Below are 16,165 nucleotides of genomic sequence, written 5' to 3' on the forward strand. Positions count from 1 at the left end.
TACAACTTCAAGGTTAATAACCTTATCAAACTGCTTTTGTAGAAGTTATACAGTAATTATGAGGGGTATGAGGCTTAGAATTACAATACTATTGCAAACGGGTTTGGGTTTCTTTAAAGTTCCTGTCATATTTTAAAGAGGGGCAACTGATAGGCAAAATCTTACAGTAGTTGTTGCTTTTCAGTTTCTAATTTATTTATATTTATTAAAATGGCCAATAACTTTGGATTGAGAAAAAGCTAGGCTAAACTAAAGAAATTTTGGTATGCTAAAAACAGTAAACTTCTTAGAGAAACCAAATTATGTTAAAGCTCATTTGCAAGGAAAAACATATTAGGACAATCAAGAAAAAATTGTTTTTTGAGAACAAGATAATGAGGAGAGTTTTATGCATTCAGGCGTTTCAGTACCTTGTATATTAATTCATCCATAAACCAGTGAAAAATAGAGACCCGTGTGTAAGAATTAAATATATAATGAAAATTTTCTAATCAAAGTGGAAAAGATAAATGGTGTTGAAAAACAATTATTCTGAAAAAGTAAATTCCTATCTCTATTTCTCAGACAGGTAAAAAACCAGACAAACTTACTTACATGGAAAAACAGAAGAATTTATGTATAAGGTGAAAAAAATGAAACTATAATACCATTAAAAGAAAATACTGTTTTTATAACCTTGAGGTAGAGAAAATTTTAAGCATATCCTTCCAAATCAAAACCAGTGAAAGGAAGGTCGACCAATACAACCACGTGAAAGGCTTCTGTCCCCACTTCCCTCCATTCTTCACTGACTGCAGACACCTCTGGGGACCTTTTACTCACCATACTGCCGCCATTCAACAAGATCCACTTCCACACACCCGAACTGAGACTCTCTGTCACGAGCCAGTTTCTACTTTTAAGTCTGACTCAATGTACTGTCATTAAGTTTAAGTGAGCATTCTTTACCGTTAGCCATAAGGAACTTGGGAATTAAGTCGACATTCCAGTCTCTTCCTCTCCCCATTGATGCTGGTGGCGCTCCAGGTATTTTAAATCTTTTGTATAACTAAAACCAAAGCAAAATTTAATTTTCATTATACTATGCAACTATTTTTTTGATGAAGTGGTTTTGGTAGAACAAAGTATCACCAACGTGAGGTAGAGAATAACAAGTTCATTTCATTTTTAGTCAGAATATTTAGCAAAGTCCCAATACACAGCTAAGCGAGATGTATGACTAAGCTCATGGACGCGGAAGTAAATACTGCAGAGGTGGCGTGTGCTTTCTTACTCGTGGAAAAGCAAGAGTACAGACAGTGAGATACAACTTCTGCAGACACACCCCTTAGTATTTGTAGAAATCATTTAAACTCATTCTCTCCTGAATAAAAAGCCAACAAAAGCTTAATTTTGCTTCTATAATTATGCAGGGAGTTGAAAATAAATTTTAGATTCTTCAAATCAGAAAAAAACAGCTAAAATTAGTTCCAGTTAACAAAAACAGACACAGATCAATGGAAAAGGACAGAAAGCCCAGAAATAAACCCACGCACTTAAGGTCAGTTAATCCACAACAAAGGAGGCAAGAATACACAATGGAGAAGAGACAGTCTCTTCAATAAGTGGTGCTGGGAAAACTGGACAGCCACCTGTAAAAGGATGAGAACAGAACATTCTCTAACACCATATACAGAAATAAACTCAAAATGGACTAAAGACCGGATACTATAAAACTTCTAGAGGAAAACAAAGGCAAAACACTTTGCCAGAAACCACAGGAATATTTTTTTTGGATCCATCTCCCACAGTAATGGAAATAAAAGAAAAATAAACAAATGGGACCTAAAAGCTTTTGCACAGCAAAGGAAACCATAAACAAAACGAAAGGACAAACTACAGAATAGGAGAAAATATTTGCAAATGATGCAACCAACAAGGGATTAATTTCCAAAAGATACAAATAGCTTAATGTCAAAAAAAAAAAAAAAAAAAACCCAATCAAAAAATGGGCAGGAGACCTAAATAGACATCTCTCCAAAGAAGACATACAGATGGCCAATAAGCACATGAAAAGATGCTCAGCATTGCTAAGTATTAGGGGAATGCAAATCAGAATGATAGTAAGGTGTGACCTCACACCAGTCAGAATGGCCATGATTAAAAAGTCTACGAACAACAACTGCTGGAGAGGGTGTGGAGAAAAGGGTACCTTCCTACACTTTTGGTGTTAATGTAAACTGGTGCAGCGACTGTGGAGAAGAGTATAAAGGTTCCTTATAAAACTTAAAGTTATCCTATGATCCAGCAATCCCACTCCTGGGCATATATCCCAAGAAAATTCTAACTTGAAAAGATACATGCACCCCAGTGTTCACAGATGCACTATATACAACAACCAAGACATGGAAGCAACCTAAATGTCCATCGACAGATGACTGGATAAAGAAGATGTGGTGTGTACATACACACACACACACACACACACACACACACACACACACACACACACACAGGAATGTTACTCAACCATAAAAAAGAATTCAGTAAGACCATTTTCAGCAACATGGATGGACCTAGAGATTATCATATTAGGTGAACTCAGAGAAAGACAAATATCATATTGTATCACTTATATGTGGAATCTTTAAAAAAATGATACAAATGAACTTATTTACAAAGCAGAAACACACTCACAGCCACAGAAAACTATAGTTACCTAACAAGGAGGGGTGGAGGGAGGAATAAATTAGAAGTTTAGCATTAACATATATAATATATAAAACAGATAAACAAGGACCTATTATATAATACAAGGAAGTATATTCAATATCTTAAAACAAGTTATAATGGAAAAAATCCGAAAAAGTATATACATATGTATGTATAACTGAACCACTTTGCTGTACACCTGAAACTAACATAACATTGTAAATCTACTATACTTCAATAAAAAATCAAATCAAGTAAGTTCCAGTTAATTTATAACTTACAAGAGTTTGAAGCTCTAGATAAAAAAGCTTGCAGCTTAAAATTTAAGAATATTCATTCAAACTCATGAATTCTATTGCCAAGGTGGAACAGACTGTATTTACTCAAAAACCTCAAGTTCTTGACTACGTTAAAAAAGAAAGCATACAGCTTGCTCCTCTTACTGACGAGGAGCTAATACATAAATGCACTAGGTGAGGGAGGAATGGTGCCAGCACATCGCTCCAGATGACTTAGGGTGACAAGCTGGGGGGCCATCACTTTAACCAGGTCAGACCGAGCGCAGTGCCCAGCGAAGCTACAGCGAGCAGCATGGTGTGAGGCAGCATGAAGTGCCCGGCAGTGCTGTCTATAAATCCGCCCAGACCTCCCAAAAGAAAGGAAGTGGAGATGTTCACAGATTAAGAGAATAAAGGGAAACAACACGAAAGGCAATGCTTAAACTAACTTAAAAAACGGAACAAAACAAACCACTACCACACAGCAATATCTGACATTCTTGGGATTACTGGGGAATCTGAATATGGTCTGGATATTAGGGTTAATTTTCTTACTTGTGAAATGGTATTAAAATTATGTAGGAAAACACTGTTCTTAGCAGGGGAATGAACTATTTAAGTCAAGTATCATGTCTGTTATTTTCAGCGGACATGAAGACAGACAGACATGGAACAAAAAAAAAATCCACTGATACTGTTCTTTCCTGGTATTCTTCTTTCCATACATATTGTCCTGTACGCCTAAATACAGAAAAACCTTTTTGATATAAACATTAAGTTTACCTAATTCAAGTCACTATTTAAAAAGTAACTGATATCTATCTCCCAGAAGGCACAGTACAGCTCAGATTCACTCACATGATGCTGAACAAACGTCAGAGAAGCGAATGTACCTGGTAAAACACACTCTGGAAATGCCTCACGTGCCCATGTTCTTTGAAAAGGCAGGAAGCAGGGAGGCTACCAAAAGGAACTAAGTTTTGCAGTCTTAACCTGGGTTCACAGCCCATCCCTGTGATCTTAACCCCACAGACTACTCTGTCCTCTGAAAAATAGGAGGAAACCTCCGAGTGACAGGGAAGGTAACTGAGACCGCGTAGAAAGCACTGGCGTGTGCCTGGGGCACATTAGTCTGCATCATAAGGTACCCTCTACGCACCCTGCCCAGCGTACACTCTACGAACTTCGAGAGAGAGCAGACAACTGCCCCAGATGGCTACAGAGGCCACCGTTTACATTTCTAAAAGCCCCAAACGAGGAGCTCCTGAAAACTACAATGCTACAGATCATCTATTTAATAAAACAAAATGAAAACCATCTATAAAAAGTAACGTTGAGATTCACAAGTAAAAGACTCAAAGGATAAAAGGCACATTAACTTATTCTAACACTTACATCTTCCAGCGGCGTTATAGATGCACTTTCTCCTCCGTAATACGGGTTTCTATCCATGTGAAGAACTTTCTTTCCATTCACCGACATTATCCCCGACAGGATACATTCCTACAGGGAAAGCACAAGTATCTTCCAAGAAAGTGTACAGCATGTTTCAAACAGATACATGATTAACACACACACACACACACACACAGGCCCGTCATTAAGCATTCTTTTAGTAATTAATTCTTACGCAATGTATGACGTACTTTTAAAGACAAAGCCCTAAAGGAACCAGGGTTCAGAGTGGTCTGTGGTTCCCAAAGTTAAAACTATCTTCATAGTAACACTAAGACATTATTTACTTTTTTCAGTGATGGTGCAAGATCCATGGTGGATAAAACAAATGAAGGCAGAGGCTCTAATCGCACCAGTCATTATATTCTTCACCACCAAGCACTCACAGTTTGAAAAAACAGGCCAATTTCACTTAAGATTGTCCTTGATGAAGCATTAAAAATCACCTCTGTTAAACGTACACCCTTGAACACCCATCTTTTACATATCCTGTGTAGCAAAATGGGACGTAACATAAGGCAACTCTGGCTCAAGAAAAGCCTTTCATGCAACTGATCCGTAAGCTAAACTAGCTACTTTTTTCATGGATCATCATTTTTACTTGAAAAAAGAACTGACTGACAAACTGTGATTACTCAGGCTTCGGTATTGGGCAGTTTCCCAAAACTGAATGTCAATGAAAACAACAGACAGTATTTGCTGCCAAAAATGAAAAGTAAAAATTCTGAATGAAAATTTGTATTTTGGAAAACTTATATCCAACACTACAGGCACGTCAGATCCCCAATACTTAAAGGACTTTTCAGACATCAGTGATGATACTAACAGATCTGAGTTTCTGATATTGCATAATGAAATGTGTCAACAGTTCAGAAGCTCTGCGTTACTAAACCAGTACTTTCCAAGTGACCAATGGTGTTACAAAATCATGCGGGGGGCGGGGAGAGAGGAATTCAAAGTGCAAGCTAGATTAATGGATTTTAATATAACAAAATATGAATTGTTCACTGATGTGCACATACTGCAATTAATTTTTTAAAAAGCCCGCCACTAGTGTTTCGGTGTAAAACAAAGAATATTTACAACAATCTGAAAGGCTATAAAATACACCTTTTTCCAACTACGCATCTGTGCAAAAGCCTTATTTTCTTCATATACTTAGCTGAGACAAAACTCACGAAGACTGAACACAAAAGCAGATGAGAACCCAGCTATCTCTTAAACCAGACATTAGAGCGATGTGTAGTAAATGAAAAATGATGATACTCTTCTCACAAGCTTTTTTTATCTTGGAAAACTGTTATGCTTCATTAAATTGTTACACGTGTTAACACATAATGGATTTATCACTGTTATCTTTAAGTGAATTAATAAAAACTATTTTTTAATTTCTCAGCATTAATTTCTAATAGGATAAGTATTGACAGATACCCTTCTAAACAAAAGCTCTTCAGGGTCCTCAATTTTTAAGACTAAACAGATCCTGAGACCAGGGGGGTTGAAAACTGGAGCCCTAAAGGAAGCATCCAGGATAACTGTTAATACAACTGACAATCAACAGAGGATTGTAAATGAGCACTCTCCGCAGAAAGAGAAAAAGGCATGGACATACTAAGACAGACCAAATCAAGCCGGGGAGAAAAACTCAAGGAAGAATCCAATTAATGGATCAATGAAAAGAAACACAGAGATGGGATACACATTCACTCAAAGCCACTACAACCAGAATTTAGGCGATAAAAGCTTTAATTTTTTTTTCCTTTGGCTTAAACAACAAATATTTATTTCTCATAGTTCTGGAGGCTGAGACATTCTTTTTTTTTTTTTTTTAAAAAGACTAAGGAAATTCCCTATACCTTTATAAATCCTAATGCTTCTCGAATTTATCCAAAAGACTCCAGACAACAGAACAATCTCACTACCCTAGAAGCCTGACTCTGAAAAACTTATTTTCAAAAATTCATACATATTTCAAACTTTCCATAATATACCTACACATTTTAATATTTTTAAGTGTTTTAAATTAGTTACTATCAGGTTCAAATTTTATTCTGGGAGGGTGCATTTTTTTTCTTTTTTTTTTTCCCCAAGTTTTTGTGGAGGGAGGGAAAATTAAGTTTATTTTTAGAGGTGGTTCTGGGGATAGAATCCAGGACCTTGTGCATGCTAAGCATGCCCTCTACCACTTGAGCGGCACCCTCTCCTCGTCATTTCTTATGTAGATCAAGAAACAAAACATTGTGAGCACTCCAGAAGGCCGCCCCCAGGTCATAACCCCTTGCCAGCTCATGACTTTGAAGAGCGAAGGCTTCTTCTATGTGGTTTTGAACTCTGAATACTGGAGTCATATAGTATATACTTTTTGTACACACCTTTTAGTGTGTTTGTGGTCAAAATTTACTTGCTTACTATAGGGCAGGGATCCCCGAAGTACAGAAGCCAAACCCAGCCCACAGGCTCTATCTGTACATCAAGTTTTATTGGTCAATACCCATGCCCATTCCTTACATGCTGGCTGTTTTTAATGTACCACAGCAGAACTGCAGGTGTGATAAAGACCACATGGCCTGAGAAACCTAAAATCTGACTATCTGGACTTTTACAGGTTTGCCTACTAGCGGTGGATATCAAAGAGTGTTTCCTGATTTGGTATCACCTGTGAACTTGTTAAGAAATGTAACTTCTAAGCAGGTTCTGAAACTTCACTTTGCATCCACATCACTCGGGCGGCTTGTTAAAACAGACTGCGGGGTCCCACCTCCAGAGCTTCTGAGTCTGGGGTGGAGCCTGAGAATTTGCATGTCTCACCAGTTCCCAGGCGATGCTAATGCTGCTGGTCCAGGACCAGTCTCAAGAACCACAACTGGAGAGGCCCTGCGCAGCCTTCACTGAACACCTGGGGATCATGTTACGCTGCAGACTGATTCAGTGTGTCTAACCTGCTGCACTGGCAGGTAATGTCCTCAGGTGTCCGCAGAAGCAGGTGCTCCATGGACCACACTCCGGGTAACAAAGCCAAAGGGGAGTCTGCTGAGGGAATGCTCCACACAGACATACCACAAACGGTTTATCCGCTCTATGACTGACGGACACTGGGATAGTGTCCAGTTTCTGGCTGTTACAAATAATGCTCTGTACACATTCTCAGTGTGTCTTTCACACACGCACTTGTTGGCTACACATCAAGGAGCGCACAGTATGAGCAACCTCAGCACACACTGCCAGCAGGCTTTCCACCATGCTTGCACCAGTTTACACTTTGTCAGCAGCGTGTGAAAGTTCCTGTTGTTTCAATTCCATGCCCAGCACTTGTGTTCTTGGTTTTTTAATTTTAGTCAATCTAGTTGTGATGTGGTTTAATTCACATCTCCTGATAACTAATGAGGCTGAGCAGGTTTTTTTTATAACTTACTGATAACAATGGTATCTTCCTTTGGTAAGTGCCTATTCACATTATTTGTCCACTTTTAAAATGGGCTCTCTGTCTTTTTCTTACTGCTATATAGAAGTTCCTTATGTATTCTGGATATATAAAGCCCTTTCTTGGTTTTATGCATTGCAAATATCTTCTTCCATTCCATGCCCAGCCTTTCACTTCTTCATGAGGTCTTGATAAACAGAACTGAAGGTATTTTAACTGTAAAAATCAACTCTAACATTACCAAAAGCAAATCACTTGTTTAAAAAAAATCCAAAGAAGCACTAACATACACGGCTCAATATATGATATGAAAGTAGAATAATATTTACAATCTCAAAAATAGATTATGACACAGACGAAGACCAGTCACACTTCCAGCCGTCAAAAGTAGACTTCACGGTTCAACTTCTAGAAGCAAAATCACAGCAAGAAACTGCGTGTTGCACAGCTCTGCACACAACTTCACGCCCACTGCGTGGCTCTAAAGCAAGCACTGAAGGCCAAGGCCTAATAAAGGACGCAGTAATGTAAAGATTCACCAGAGTCCAAAGAGCTGATATTAAAGGTATCACTTGGAGCAAAAAAGACAAAAGCCAGTTAAAACTCTGCAGCCTCACGGATTCTTCTGAACCCATCTCCAAAAGACTGCTCTTACACTGCCAAGAGAATAAAATACATAGTATCACACAGGCAAGACTTTAAATTTTACTTTACAACAAGGGATGAAGTCACTAATTCACTGATGAAACTTATCAATCATACCTGAGTACAAGGTGTCCATCGATACTAAAACTTGAGTATCTTTCCAAATTAACTCAAAACTAAAATCTACTACAACCTGGTGAATACAGGATAAACAAGCAAAGCAAGTCAAACTCAGAAAAAACTCTAAATGAATTTCCTTTTTTCACACAAGAAAACCTGGACCATCCACCGCATGTCAAGAACACTGATAACTTGTACTAGAAAACATACATAAATGAGTATTAGCCAACATATTAGTTTCAAATAAATCCAAGAGATGAGAGTGCTCCACATTGAATTTTGAATCATCCACAACCGACCTGAGCAGGGTAAGAATATGCAGACTTACATCCAAAATAACTAAAACTACAAAACCATCTTCAGAATCCAAGTCTTTATGATAATGGCATCTGACACCCAGCTGGGACACCCATGTTGTCCTACATGAAGAGGTAAACGATTAAACCAAATGTTTAAAGTTCAGCAAAGTTCTAGTCTGTGTGGATGTGGGTGTGGAGATGGTCAGAAAGGACCGAATCAGTGATATTGAGGCTCACTTCCCTTCAGCACCTACACAGAGCCCTGGGGGTGCAATGATCAGAGTAACTAACTCATAAGGACAGCACCTAAACACATTAGGTGAAGTACCTCTCACGTACTGAAGCAGCCTGAATGGTGTTCCTATACATGAATTGTGATGGATCTAAGCAGAGCCTCAGAGGCCAGTGGTACTAAGTGGTATTCTAGTACCCTGAAAAGGGAAGGCCCAGCCCCTTTCCTACTTAGACAGCAGCTTAGGCTTGGAAGAAAACAGAGCCAGAGTACATTGATATTCTGATGTAACTTCCAAGGGACCAAACTAAACACCATTAACACTCTAAATCCTACGGCATTTTAAAGTTCTGTTACGATTTAAAAAATAAAACAGAAAGTAAATACACACAAAAATGTGATTAGGAAAACAAAGCACCTAATAAGCGATGTTAAAGAAAAGTGCCTTTTGAAAGTTGCTTGTCTAGAAATAGAAGGAAAATGTATTTAGAAAAATTTTAAATCAGTTAATCTCAGTGTTATGTCTCACAGCAATAACAGAATAAAAACGAATGTGAGTTTTCAGCACTGTAAGTGTTTCTTTAAATGTTCCTGCCCCTCTAACGCAGCTCATTAAAAAAGCTGTCAGAAAGATAACTTTTCTTGAAATCTGGCTCTAATTATATCTCTCCCGCTCAAAATCCTCTCTCGTTGCCTAGAAGTTAAAATCCATGTTTCTCAGCCTAGTATCTCGAACATTCTTGGTGATCTGCCTTCTTTCCAACCCTGTTTCCACTGTACCTCTTCATAGCTTCTGCTTCAGGAAAAACAAACTCCCTGCTCCCTACACATATCCTCTCCTCAGTACTGACCCACACTGCCCCATCTGCCCAGAAAATCAGGTTCCTCCTCCCGTTCCAAGCTTGGTTTTATTGAGCTATAGCTGACGTACAGCACTGTAAAGGTGTGAAGCACGTGATCTGACTCACACACGTCATGAAACAACTACCACAGTAGGTTCAGTGAGCGTCCATCATCTCGTAAAGATACAGCATCAGAGAAATAGAGAAAAACATTTTCCCTCTTAGGATTTACTCTCGTAACAATTTCATTCATAGCGTACAGCAGTTACCTTTATCATGTTGTATATTACATCCCTAGTACTTATTTACCTTGTAGCTTGAAGTTTGTACCTTTTGACTACCTTCATCTAATTCCCCCTCCCCCACTCTATTTATCAGCATTTTTAACAGCCAGCTTAAATACTTCCATATTTCTGAAGGGTCTCCTGATTACCCTGTCTGAATTCCCACCTGTGTATCTCTCATGACACTTAGCACCTTCTCATACTAACTTATTACAGTCATCCCCACAGGAGAAGCAGCTGCTTAAAGACAGGTGTGTTTGCCCTTTTATTGCCCATAATCAAGCAAAACAGTCACAGGTAGCTGAAAGTGAGGAAGGAGGAAGCCTTTAATCGGGTCCTGTGAGAGGGGAGGTAAAGGTGATCACAGATCATATACGTGAGCCAAACATTTACCCCGTGGTCTTTCAAACCAAATGTCTCGCCACCACCTCTAGACGCTGAAATATGTCTGATTTTACTTCCATTGTATTGGGCCAGTATGCTTAAGGCTGATTTAAAATACAAACTGCCCACGTGGTATTTAAACTTTCCAAAAATAAGACATTTGCATGGATCACTGCTGCAGTGGACAGAAAGTCCTTGTCCACAGAACTCTAACAGTAATGGCAAGGATTTCCAAGGAGCAAATATAAAGGGCAATTTAAGATTTTTAAATTAGGTACAAAAACTCCTCTTTGAAATCACAAAATTTTAATAAAGAGAAAGGAGGAAAAGTATGTCTGGGATGTACAATGTTTTAAACATATAATGCTGAATGTAATCTGGTTAAATATCACTGAAGTGTCCTTTTCTATTCGTAACTCCTTACGAGAATTATCACAGAGGAAAACAAAATACCGCTGGGACACAGAGCTGCGGAGCTGGTTACCCTTATTTTATACACTATTTCTAAGATTCATGAATTTACTGCCAAGCCCAAAGTCACTCAGAAACAGCAAATTAGATGTTCAGAAGCTGCCTGTCATCGCCAGCCTAACCATCAAAATAAGCAAAAAGGAACAAATGAAAAGCAGACTGTAGAACTAACTCATAAAAAAGCAGTCTGAGAGGACTCAGTAAGGAGGCCAAAGTTTCTACAAAGCCCACCAGGTCTCAATGGCTTCATTATGTGACAGCACACACACAATCATCAATCCTCCTGATGCGAAATCTTAGTTATTAAGTCCGTTAATGACGGTCCTTAATTTGTTAGAGAAGTTGTGATACCATTTGGAAAGGCCTTCATCTAAAAGCTGTGGTTCTTTAAGGGGATAACCCTCAATTCCTTAAAAAATTCAATTACACGGACTATTCCATTTCTCCTGGACAGAATGAAGATTTTGCTCTGGTTTATACCAAATCGTTTTAGGTCTTCTTTGTTAAGGTTACTATCACTATTTGTGGACTAATATGACCTTATTTAGCCATAACAACTGATATAAAACAATAACACTAGGCAACACAGAAACTCCAACACTTCCTTACACTTTATTTTAAAAGTAACAAGTTACTGGCACTCAAAGTGCTTGACATACAGGCATCATGTAATATTTGGTACCCATAACTGATAACATATGCCTGTTTTTATATTCTTAAACCTCAGGCACTAAATATTTACAGATCAAAAATTAAGAAAATTAAATGATATGTTTACGCCAAATACTCAAAATTAATTCTAACTTGAGGGTTTTTAACTTTGGTATCCTCTTCACTTAAGTAATCAAAGTCCCTGTATGACTAAAACTGAAGGTACGAAATTTATCATTACCAAAGTCATCCCATCACCAGTCCTCCTGTCTATGAAAGTAATAATGTGACTGCTCTGAATTGATACAATTCTCAAAGAGTATCTTGTAAAAAAAACAATCTAGGAAGGCTCACAGGATTAAAGTTACCACAGCTATAAAATGACAGAACTTGGTCTGATTTCTAGTTAAATACACATCTACCACTCATCAAAAAGGTCACGATTAACCCAAACGAAGATTTAAATAAAGGGCATTATCTTAACTCAGTTGTTGTACAGTTAAGACTGTGCCGTCTTTGATACAAAGTGATGCCTCTGAACCAGGAGTGTGGAAACTTGCATGAGGATGGATTTGCACTCGTTTGTCCGTGTTTAACTGACCTAATCGAGAGCAAATCTGAAAGACCAGCGGTAACCGTAGAAAAACAGTGGAACTAACCAGCTCTTACAATACGCTGGCAGCGAGGGCACCCATTTCAGTGGGCAAAGTCCACCGCAAACTACTAAGCTCAGCTCAGAATCGCAATTAAGCACTTCAAAAATTAAAAAAAAAAACAACTGCGGTGGATAGGCCTATCCTGTTAGGCATCCAACAGTCTTCAAACTCACCACCAAAAAAGAAATTTAACCCAATACCTCCCAGTCCAACTGACTACACAGCTTTCTAGAGAGCAACCTCATCCACCTGGTGCTATGTCCTAGCCAGTCCCATGTCTGCTTCCGGACCGGCCAACATGAGCATGCAGAAGTGGGCATCATCCAACAATCACAAGTCCCTCTTAACACACAAATGACAGGTCAGAGAAGTGCCACTCTAGTTCCTAACAACCTTTTCCTCAGAAATCAGCCAAATGCAAGTTCGAAGGTTCTCTCTTGTCCAGAGAAATCTAAACTAGTCACTTGGGAGTGTTATCTGAAAAAAAAAAAAAAACTAGTTTGATCCCGAGAGATAATACAATGCATTTCAACAAATTTGTAGCAGGTTTACATTAAATGACTCAGGACTCTGAGGTCAGTTCATATGGGATACACAAGATCTAAATCAGTGGTCATCTTTTTAAAATGAAGAAACCCAAAGTCAAAATTCCAAATTTCAAAAAAACTTTGATAACGGAAATGATCCTCTCTTCAAATGGAAATTCTTTCGCAAGATGACTAGTCTTCGTTTTCTTTGAAATGCACAAAGAGGGGAGAGTATAGCTCAGTGGCAGAGTGCATGCCTGGCATGCATGAGGTCCTGAGTTCAATCCCCAGTATCTCCATTAAAATAAATAAACCTAATTACGTCCCCCCAACAAAAAATAAAAGCACAAAGAGAAGTAAAACACCTGCCTGCATTATTGGCAGAATGTTATCTGTTCTCTAAACAGACAGATAGGAGAGCAAATGTACCATGGTATTAGGAACACCATGCATTCGCATCACGACTGTTGTCTTTACTTTGTTACCCATTTATCTTCTAGCTCCCTGAAGAAGGTATATATAGCAGAACAAAGCCTGGCCTCTAGCAACCCATTACTAATCCATTTCTCAGGGGGAAGGCGTCCCGGAGAGATAAGGGACGCAAGGTCGGAACCAACAAAAGCAAAAGATGGCAAAGGTCAGGTGAGAAGCATTAGACAGGCACATTCTGAGAACACTCATTTCCAAATCAAGCTGCTCAAGGGGGATGGGAGGGTGGTTAAAAGGAACGGACAATGCCTCTCACCTGGAGGGGGGAAGGGGCAAGAAAACTAATTTTCTCCAAAAACGCGAGTTCACCGAACTCGAACAATTCAGCAGATTGTGATTACCCAGTGACCTGCCACCCAGACTAGCGGCGGCGGCGGGAGGCCAAGCAGGAAATCGCCCGGCGATCGGCTCCCACCCTCCCCCACTGCGCCGGGTGCCTTTCCGCTTCCAGTCGCGCGAGGCCGGCTCCTCCGTCGTCCTGCGGCGGAGCGGAGCTCTCTTCTCCGCCCACTTATGCGTGGCCGCTACGACCCTCCCCGGCACCTGCCGGACCGGGCGCCCCATCTCCCGGAGCCGCCTCCGCGTCCGGACGCGCCGGCCCGCCCGCCCCCCCCGCGCGGCCGCCAGCCCCAGCCCGCAGGGCCCCGCCGCAGGCGCGGCCCGAAACGGCGACGCAGGCCGGAAGGCCCGCCGGGAGGCCCTCCGAGGCGCCGCGCAGCCCGGGAGGGTGCGGGGGGCCGGGCTGGCAGACGCGCGGGCCGCCCCCCGGGCCCGGACTCACCGTCAGGCCGGTGCCTAGCACAATCACGTCGTACTCCTCATTCATGGCGGGGCCGGGCGCGGACGGAAGCCCAGAGAAAGGACAAGGCGCAGCACTCCAGGGGTCGGGGGCTAGGCGGCCACCCTGACGGGGCGGGGGGAGCGCTCAGGCCGGGCCGGGACGAGGGACAAGAGAGGCGGGAGCGGAGGGAAGACGGAGCTGGAGTGGAGGGAGCCAGCCGCCACCTCAGACGTGAAGAGAAGAGCGGGGCGGGGAGGGGAGGGAGGACAGGAAAAAGAGGGGAGGGAGACGCGGGCGGCGACCCGGACCTCCGCATCCGGGGCGGGGCTTAAAGGAGGCCGTCGATCACGCCCTTTCCACCCGCTCATTGGCTACGTCCCCGTCGCCCGCCCAACCCTCTTCCTTTCCGCTCTCTCGCGAGAGGAGGGCGGGCCGTCGCGCCCGTGGATTCCGGTTCTCCGCCCCGCGCGCACGGCCACCGTGGTTGGGGGCGGAGGCGGCGGCGCGGCCCTCGCGGGCAGGGGAGGAGCGGGCCAGCTCGTTTACCCCGCGCCCAGTGGAGGCCGGACGCGCCCTTGGACTTTGGGCCTGCGGCGGCCACGTGGAGCAGAACTGGCCTCCAGGAACGCGGGCCCCCGCGCTCCCGCCCGTCCGCCCGCGGCCCGGCGCCTGACGCAAAGTGGCCTGACCGACCCCGCTGCGCCCTCGCGGGCGCCTCGCCTGGCCCTTTGCCGCTCGTTTTGCTTTTCTTTTTTTCTGAAAGAAAAAGGACCCGACATGTTTTGAGCTCGGGAGTCACTGTTTTATCGCTTCCCGGCCTGTCATTCCCGCTTGGTGCGTTGCCCGTGTGCGGCCTTAGGAAACTGAGAGAATTCAAAAAAGAAAAAAAAACTTAAAAAAAACAAAAAAGTAACTCTAAGTATAAATAATGGGGAAGGCCAGGTTTGATTGGAAGCTGGTCAGCGCCTACTGAGTGCTGTGACCTGAACCAGCTGACCGCTCTGAACAGGTTTAGCCGCCCATCCCTTTACCCTGCCCGCCCCCGCTCCAAACACACGCGCCTTTTTTTAGGATTCTCTTAGGCATCGCCAGCTGTGGGTGAGGAGACAGGTGTAATCAGTGGCTAAAGAGGGCAGACTCTCCACAGGCCTTCGAGATAAATGATTTTCCTAAAGGGTTGACAGCCTGTGATTTCAGCCTTTGATAGTTCTGCATACTCAGCAGGCAAGAGTTGGTATTTCCTTCAAGATTTACTCTCTAATACAGCTGGGTAAGAGCTACTTAGAGCGAATCTTGGTAGATAGAACTTCCGTCATGTTTAAATATGATTCAGGAAAGAATGTAACAAGTTCTTACAATGTTACTTCACCCCGGAAGGAGTTTAAGAAGGTGTGTTATATTGGACAAAGGACGTTTTTTGTGGGGGAGGGAGAAGGAAGGAGTTTAAATTTGCATTCAGCCTAAATTGGATTTGAGTACGTTAGTGACCAAATGAATTTTTATAAGTAGAAAAAAAAATCAAGTGCAGTTACTATAACAGTGGGTGTAACCGACTTTTCTTTGAACAGGTGATGCCTTAAGGAAGTCCTGGGGTCGCCCTCCAAGTAGTCAGGAGATACATACATGTTTGTCAACGACAGAAATTTGTTTCCTACAGTTCTGGAGTCTAGGAAGTGCAAGATCAAGGTGTGTCTGGTGAGGAACAGCCCGCCGGTTCACACTGTCTTTTCACTGTGTCCTCACGCGGCAGAAGGAACAAGGGATCTCTCTCCGGCCGCGTTTATAATATTACCCATGTTTTTGAACTGACAGAAAAATTTGCCCAACTTTTTTTAAACTAGAGCATTTTTCACATTGCCTTCCGCCTCTGGATGTTAGAGAAGCTTCTAAGCATTTCAGCTGATTTGTGTTGCTTTGTTTTAAATGAAGGATAGTTTGC

General features: G+C 41.7%; 1 protein-coding gene across 1 annotated transcript in view; it reads right to left on the minus strand.

Annotated features, from left to right (window-relative positions):
- The window catches only part of GDI2 (GDP dissociation inhibitor 2), a 30,298-nt gene extending 15,802 nt beyond the window's left edge, over positions 1-14,496 (minus strand). Inside the window, exons 1-3 of the mRNA XM_031444791.2 lie at positions 14,227-14,496; positions 4,365-4,472; positions 949-1,048 (exon numbers count right to left, since the gene is read on the minus strand). Coding sequence (XP_031300651.1) covers positions 949-1,048; positions 4,365-4,472; positions 14,227-14,271 — 253 coding nt within the window. The 5' untranslated portion in view covers positions 14,272-14,496. The remainder of the gene's footprint in view (positions 1-948; positions 1,049-4,364; positions 4,473-14,226) is intronic.
- Positions 14,497-16,165: the final 1,669 nt, after the last annotated feature.

This window comes from Camelus dromedarius, chromosome 26 (assembly GCF_036321535.1).
Source record: "Camelus dromedarius isolate mCamDro1 chromosome 26, mCamDro1.pat, whole genome shotgun sequence".
NCBI lineage: Eukaryota > Metazoa > Chordata > Mammalia > Artiodactyla > Camelidae > Camelus > Camelus dromedarius.